General features: G+C 40.2%; 1 protein-coding gene across 1 annotated transcript; it reads left to right on the top strand.

Annotated features, from left to right (window-relative positions):
* The first annotated feature begins 4745 nt into the window (after positions 1 to 4745).
* LOC149804725 (uncharacterized) lies at positions 4746 to 7003 on the top strand. Its single transcript, XM_089933239.1, has 2 exons — positions 4746 to 4942; positions 6442 to 7003. The coding sequence occupies exons 1-2, from the start codon at positions 4746 to 4748 to the stop codon at positions 7001 to 7003; spliced, it is 759 nt and encodes a 252-aa protein (XP_089789365.1).
* The last annotated feature ends 1230 nt before the right edge of the window (positions 7004 to 8233 follow it).

Here is an 8233-nt window from a genome sequence, read left to right as displayed (position 1 = left end):
TTGTACGATTTCATAACCTGCTCGTCCCCAGTCTGTTCTGTTTCCACTGTAGCTGTTCAGATCCTTGGATCTCAGGGTGATACTTTCCACCATCCGTCTCAGGATACTCTCAGAATACGTTTCAGAAATTAATACGTTGCAGGATTGCGCCACAGGATTGTACGTTTCACTGCACTTCTCTCTATACTTTTCAGTATACGTCACATCATACGTCCCAGAATAATGCGTCTCAGGATAATACGTCTCAGGATTATACGTCTCATGATTATACGTCTCAGGAGCTATTTTCTCCCTTTTAAATAAATATAAATAGAGACAGCCTAATTTTCCCGTTATTTCTGAAACAGTTAATTCTTCATTATTCTCCCTCGTTATCAGATTTCACTATCAGTGCTAAACAGATGCTAAGGCTATCAATCGACTCCACGTGTCCTATAATGACCCTAGTTAGCCAAATGGCTAATTCGTTACGCCTTGACCTTACACATTAACACATACGCGATGCATGGGGTTCTGAGCCAACCTCAATTTACACAGCGAATAAATAGGATACATCACATCAATCAATTACTAGAACCTTTCAGTCAATACACACTTATTCTTAATCATGCGTGAAATCTTCTAAATTCGGCGAATTTACACGAATTCTCGTAATCAAATTAACTAATGTAATGTATTAAATTCTTAGAATATAATTCTTATGTAAACAAGGCGACAAATTCAAACAATTCGTCAAACTTATCTAAAGAAGATTAATGTACGACATTCCTATGCATAAACTCAACACAATTATACTTCATAAAGCAAATTATTACACGAATGTAGAAAAAAGATTCATGCAACTACAAGTAAATAACTACAGCAAAGGATTATATATGGCATCAACAAATTACATGGAATTGTCACACTACCTTTGCTTTGAACGTTCCTCCCTCTAATCGGCAAATTAGTTCGTCGGTTCTTTTCGACAATAGTCCCCTTTGGACAACAGTTCTTTTACGGGGAATTTCTTGCAAATCCCCCGGAGCCTACTCTGGTTTCTCACGTAGAAAAGCTTAGACTGATTAGAATTTCCGATGTGACAATTTTAAAAGCTAGAAAAGTTTGTGTGGGAAACACGCCCCTTATTCAACGTAACCAATCAGAATCAAATATCTCTGCCGCCTTTTTCCAGAGGCCCCAAAGTCAGGGTCGGCTTGACCTGGTAGTTTGAGTAACAGAGTTTCTGCGATTTCTCAACTGTGACAGTTTTACCATGAAAAGTGAAGTTTTCCTTGTCCCTAATAGTCCGCCTGGCTGCTGTATAAACAAATGCTTAATTAGGAACAAAATTCTCCCTCTAAAGGACATTACCGTACACGGTAGTATGGTGATATGATACGCGCCTGTCTCCATAAATCTAATTAATGGTTCTCTGGTCTCAACAAATGTGTTCTTGTTAGATCGACAGAAATTTGCCACTTCACACTGACACTCTACCATAAAATACTGTAACACACTCTGACACTCTACATTAGCACACTATAAGACAGTGACACTCTACCATAAAATCCTATAAGACACTCTGACACTCTACTTTATAATACTATAAGACACTCTGACACTCTACATTATCATTCCGACACTCTTCTTTATCATCCTATAAGACACTTGGACACTCCACCCTATAATACTATAAGACACTGGTCGATCTAATCTATAATACTATAACACACTCTGACACTATACACTATCATACTATCAGACACTTGGACACTTTACCCTATAATACTATAAGACACTCGGTCAATCTACTCTATAATACTATAAGACAATTTTACACTCTGCCCTATAATACTGTAAGACATTCTTATAGTCTACCATATAAGTATAAGTCATCCTGACATTACACTGTAATACTATAAGACACTCCGACACTCTACTCAAAAATAAAATAAGATACACTGACACTCTAAACTATCATATCATAAGACACTCTGGCACTCTACACTAAGTCACTATACGGAACTCGGAGAATCTACACTAAAATACCATAAGACAATTTAACACTTAACTCTGTAATACTATAAGACGCTGAAATTCTACCCTATACTACTTTAAGACTCTGACATTTTACTCTATAATAATATAAGATACTCTGACACTCTAAGCTATCATACAGTAAGACAGTCTGACACTCTACTCTAACATACAATAAAGAACTTGGACACTCTACTCTATAATACTATAAGACACTGATACTCTACCATAGACCTATAAGACAGTCTGACACTCTACTCTATCATACTATACGATACTCTGATACTCTACAAGATAATAATATAAGCCACTCTGACACTCTACTCTATAATACTATAATATACTTTGACACTCTACACTATCATACTATCAGACACTCTGATACTCTACAATAACATAGTATAAGACACTTGGACACTACCCTATAATACCATAAGACAGTGTGATACTCTACCATATAACTATAAGACACTCTAATATTCCTCTGTTGTACTGTAGGACACTCACATTCTGCCCTATAATAATATAAGATACTCTGACACTCTACTCTATAATACTATAAGACAATCTAACACTCTACACTATAATACTATAAAACACCCGGACACTCTAATTTAACATACTATAAAACATTCTGACAATCTACACTACGATACTATAAGACAACCTGACACTCTACACTGACATGCGATAAGACACTCGGACAATCGAATCTATGATACAATAAGATACTTGGACACTCTACCCAATAATACTATAAGACACTCGAACACTCGGACATTATACCCCATATGAATAAACACTTCCATATAAATATAAGATATTCTGACACTCTAGCATATAATACTATCAGACACATACATTTTACTCTGAAATATTATATGACACTCTGATACTCTAATCCATAATATTATAAGACACTGACAATCTACCCTATATTACTATAAGACATTCTGATAATCTACAATATAACTATAAGACACTCTGACACTCTACACGATCATAATATAAGACACTGTGACACTCTCCCCTGTAATAATATAAGGCACTCGTACACTTAACGTTATAATAATATAAGATACTCTGACACTTTACTCTATAATACTATAAGACACTCTGTGACTATTCAATATCATACTATAAAAACCTCGGTCAGTCTACCTTATAATGCTATAAGACACTCGGACACTACTCTATAATGCAATAAGATACTTGGACACTACGAGTTACTGCTATAAGACCCTCGGACACTATACTCTATCGTACTAAAAGACAATCGGACACTCTACCTTATAACACTATAAGACACTCGGAGATTCTACTCATAAAACCATAAGATACTCGGACACTACGCTGTACTACTATAAGACACTCGGACACTTTAAGCTATGATAGTATAAGACACTTGGAGACTCTACTGAGTCTACTCTATCATACTAAAGACATCTGGACACTCTACCCTATAATACTATGACACTCGGTTACTTTACCCTATAATACTTAATAAGACCCAACGTGCATTGGCTAGGGAAGACAGTCCTAGCTAGTTGGACACAGTGAAGATGATAGTGAAAGAAAATTATGAGCAATCTAATATCGAATCATTTTTTGATGAAATCCGTTGATATGATGATAGAAAAATCCACAGTTGGAAATATAAGGACTAAATGACCATTCTGAGTACTTACTGATTTTGTTTGTTGCCTAATCACCCACAAAATTTACATTATGTCCTTGGCTCTTATTTACTTTGTGAATAATTAGGTCAAATTTACACATCGATAAGTACCCACACATATTCTTTCAATATATACATGGGGTATTTGATGTCTCAAGGAGAAGTAGCACCTCTGCTTATTGGAACATGTCGTGCATTCCCAAGGGTAGTTCATCCACACTGGTCCTCCCCTGATTCCTAACTCTCACCCGTGACTCCTAATAGCTGTTTGTATGTGACAGCGGCCACACCCGGGAAACTGCTTCGACTGGCGGGCTAAACCTGGTGAAGGTAGTTAGTATGTCTCGAGTATTCCGGTTATTTTAGGAACTTGCTCATCCCAGCAAACGAAGACTGCTCCAGCTGACCGGGAGGACGAGATCAATCAGAAAATCCAGCGTCCAGGAAGGCGGCTCAGCAATGCACTTTGGAGTGCAGAGGGCACGTCGAAGCACAAAAGAAGACCTGGCCATCCACTGAAGCCAAAAAAGTTGCCAGCCCTACCGAGCTATCGTTCAGCTGAACTCCGACTTCTGTGGCCGCGAGGGTGAGGTTGCTCCAGCGCAACAGCTTCTTCTCTATAATCTCCATCAAGCGCAGGTTTTTCTTGTGCACCGCTCTTCACTCAAACCCCTGCGTTCTCTTTCTTTATATTTTGCGCATCTTCAAAGTCCGACGGCGATGGGGAAGGACGAAACGCAGGTAGAGGTTACAATTGGCAGTCTCAGATGCAAACCTACGCGGAGGAGGTCTGTGGGCAAGTGGTCGTTTGTCTTTAAGCCAGGAAAGCAAAGAAGTTCAGCAGCATTCCAGGCGACTGAGCAGCCCTGTTTTGGTCAGTACTGCTCACCATAGTAAGGGAAGGGACTATACAAGATGTCCTAAAAATTCCCTCTCCTATAAACTAACTGGCCGGCAATCGTGGTTGACAGCTAACCCGTAATGCGGTCGACACCATAAGAATAAACAAACCAAACTCATTCTCCGTACATGGAATGTACGTACACTCATGGACAAAGAAGATACACCCTGGCCTCACAGAAGAATAGCCTTAATAGACAGAGAACTGGGCCGATACAAGATTGACATTGCCGCTCTTAGTGAGACACGTCTAGCCGACATAGGATCTGTCTGCGAACCCGATGAGGGCTACACCTTCTTCTGGAAGGGGAAAACAGATGACGAACAAAGAATTCACAGAGTTTGGTTTGCCACACGTACTGTACTCTTTTGGATCAAATCCCAACGAGAGAGCAATATCAAGCTCACACTAAAAACCTATTTACTGTGCATGGACCTCTGAGTGGTGACCAAACCTCAAAGTGGAACCAGCTCAAGGACATGTTGAGTGAGTCTGTGAAGAAAAGTTCAACTTGACTAGTTTGATAAATATAACGAAGTGATAAGCATCCTCCTTCAACAAAAGCGAGAGGTCTATATAGAACGACGTTGACTCAGTCTCAAAACATGATCGCTTCAATCACCTGTAGAGCAAAGCAAAGAGAGAGAACTCCACATTATGCAAATGGCAGGTAGGACCATAAAGCAGATGAAGTCCTACAGTACGCAGACACCAACAACTCCAAAGAGTGATTCAAGACCATGAAAGATGTCTATGGACCATATAAAGCCTGTAGCATCCCGCTAATCTCTTCTGACAGGACCACTCTGGTCAAGGTCAAATAGAGTATCACCGAAAGGTGGAATAAACACTTCTCCAACCTAGTGAACACGCCCTCCTTCACTGTAGACTCTAAAGAGTTAGACGCAATTGTCGTGAAGCCAACTATCTCGGACTTGGACTTGCCCCCTACTACGGAAGAAGTCGAGCGAACCATAATAATGATGAGCTCTGTCAATGCACCAGGCGTGAATGAAATTCCCGTTGAACACTTCAAAGCAGCTGGCCCTAAGGTACATGAGGCACCGCACAGCATCATGGTCAGCATTTGGGACCTCCATGCCACATAAGTTCAAAGACGCAATGATTGTCACCTTGTACAAAAACAAAGGAATCAAAGCTGACTGCGGAAACTATCGAGGCATATCAATCCTGTCAATTTCAGGCAAGATTATGGCGCGCGTTTTTCTCAACCGTCTGGTCGGTAATGTCTCGGAAATCATGCTGCTGAAGGGCTAATGGGGCTTCAAACCAGATCGGAGCACAATCAACATGATCTTAACAGTGAGACAAATTCAGTGAAAGTGCATTGAATAAAACATGAACTTCACAAAGGCCTACGGTCAACAGGGATGTACTTTGAGTTACCTTATCACCACTCGGTTGCCCTAGGAAGTTCATTAAGATGATCCGACTTTTCTTTTCCACGACGGCATGACAGGACTCGTTCTCTACGACGGGGATGTCTCCAAGCCACTCAACGTTTCTAACGTCGCGAAGGAGGGTTGCGTTCTAGCCTCGCCCGAGTATTATTGACATGTGTCCTGAACCATGCTTCAAGTGATCTTCAGAAAGGTGTGTACATAAAGGACAGACTGAATAGCTCTCTATTCGACCTTCGCCGACTGAATGCCAAGTCCAAAATAATGGAGGAACGTATTCTTGAAGCACTTTATGGGATGGCTGTGTTCTCATGGCACACACGGAAGCAGGTCTCCCATTACTCGTTTCGCAGAAGCCTTGAGACTCTTCGGACACACTCTCAGTCTGAATAAGACAAATCTACTTCACTAACCTGTCCCAGGCACCATAGCTCGCCCCTGACTGTGTCTATCGAACGGACCCAACTGAAAACTGTCGATCATTTCAAGTACCATGGAAGCACCATATCTGCCGATGGATCACTAGAAAAAGAGATAGCGGAACGCATCAACAGCGCCACCCAGTCATTAGGACGTCTCCGTTCTCGCCTGTTGAGTCAAAGGAATATCAAACTGTCCACCAAGATAAAGGTATATAACGCAGTTGTTCTAACAATCCTCCTATATGGATGTGAGACCTGGACAACATACAAGAAACACATCAAGCAACTTGAGCTCTTCCACACGAGAGCGCTGCCCTGGATTATGGGAGTCAGATGGCAAGACAGAGTGACGAACCTACAAGTGCTGGATAGAGCAGGCTTAACCAGTATCGAAGCGGTGGTCATGAGAGCCCGTCTCCGGTGGAAACGTCATGTCATTCGTATGCAGGAGATTCGGAGATTCGAATGCGAAGTCAGATTTTGTAAAGAGCTCTATCTAGTGGACATAGAAAACTTGGTCTCCCAAAGAAAAGATTCAAAGACTCCATTAAGGACAACCTGAGATGCTGCTCGATATCTGTGGCAAACCTCGAGTCTTGCGCCAACAATAGACACGGCTGGCGTGCATCTGTTAATAATGGGTGCAAAACCCTCAAGGATGCCCTCAGAACGAAAGTCGCCGACACCAGGGAACGCAGGAAGGCCTCAACGTCAAGAACCAACCCATGCTTCCAGCGTATCCACTGCTCCAGGACATGGGCATCTCGCATCGGACACATGAGTACCCATCAGCGAAGAGCAGCGCAGGATTGAATTCATCGAGCCCGATGGTCAAGCCATCTACTTGTCTTAGGCAACAATTATCATTGTCTAAAAGACTTTTACTTAATTGAAACTTCCATTCCAGAAGATTATGGTACTAACATTATTATATAGAATGTGGTGGGCACCATGACCCAGACCCAAACAATATATTTACTTCTATTAATATTCATTCTAATAATTATCAATTATCAAGACAAAATATTAAGTATGTATTACTTGTTTTTAAAAAGAAAACCATGGTCAGCGTCTTTAATAAGTAACACAGTGAACTTGATTTTGGACAAGGTCAATTACCAAATACAATTATCCATATCATATAAGGACATAAACAAACAAACAAAACAATGCAGAATAAATATACATAATACTGTTTCAAATAACACTTTGTATATATTACGTGTTGTTAAGAATGATTTTAATAAGCTTTAGTTTGGTGTATGATTTAAGAGTGTAACTGGCTTATATAGCATACAGCTTGGCCTAACTTCAGATGAGCAGCTATAACAACTGTTTCTCCATCTGGTCATTTTCACTTCCTGGCTTCAAAAGTAAAATTGTTCATGAGCGAGAAGATACCTTTTTTTCACATATTTTTAATTTTTATTTCATTCATTGCACGAACTGGTATTTTCTGCTCTGGCAAACATCGTTTTCTCTATTTCAACAAATGCTGAAGACAGTTTGTTTTGGATTAGTTCAGGCTGATATTTCGAACACATGGGATTATCCATTTTGGTAAGCTGTTTGTGTATGTCATTTACAATTTCCACAGGCAAAATATGTGACGAAATTTTGGCCACAGTACATGAACGTAGCACAGAAGTATGCCAATATTCTCTCCATTGTTCATAAATGCAAATAACTTCACCTAACACATGTCACTCTCTTTTTCTATTCATTCTTAGTGTGGATTTATAGGTGGAATCGAGGCTGTACTGCGTGTACGTGACTTTGCACATGTGAATAG

This window comes from Sinohyriopsis cumingii, chromosome 2 (genome assembly GCF_028554795.1).
Source record: "Sinohyriopsis cumingii isolate HCF-2022 chromosome 2, ASM2855479v2, whole genome shotgun sequence".
NCBI lineage: Eukaryota > Metazoa > Mollusca > Bivalvia > Unionida > Unionidae > Sinohyriopsis > Sinohyriopsis cumingii.
Note: the sequence above shows the minus strand (reverse complement) of the source record. Positions and strands in the feature narration are given on the sequence as shown.

Excerpts from the sequence above, each read along its gene's own strand:
- LOC149804725 (XM_089933239.1), top strand. The coding sequence starts at position 4,746 with ATGGACAAAGAAGATACACCCTGGCCTCACAGAAGAATAGCCTTAATA. Across the intron at positions 4,943-6,441 it reads CAAAGAATTCACAGAGTTTG|GCACCATAGCTCGCCCCTGA; the intron begins GTTTGCCACACG and ends AACCTGTCCCAG.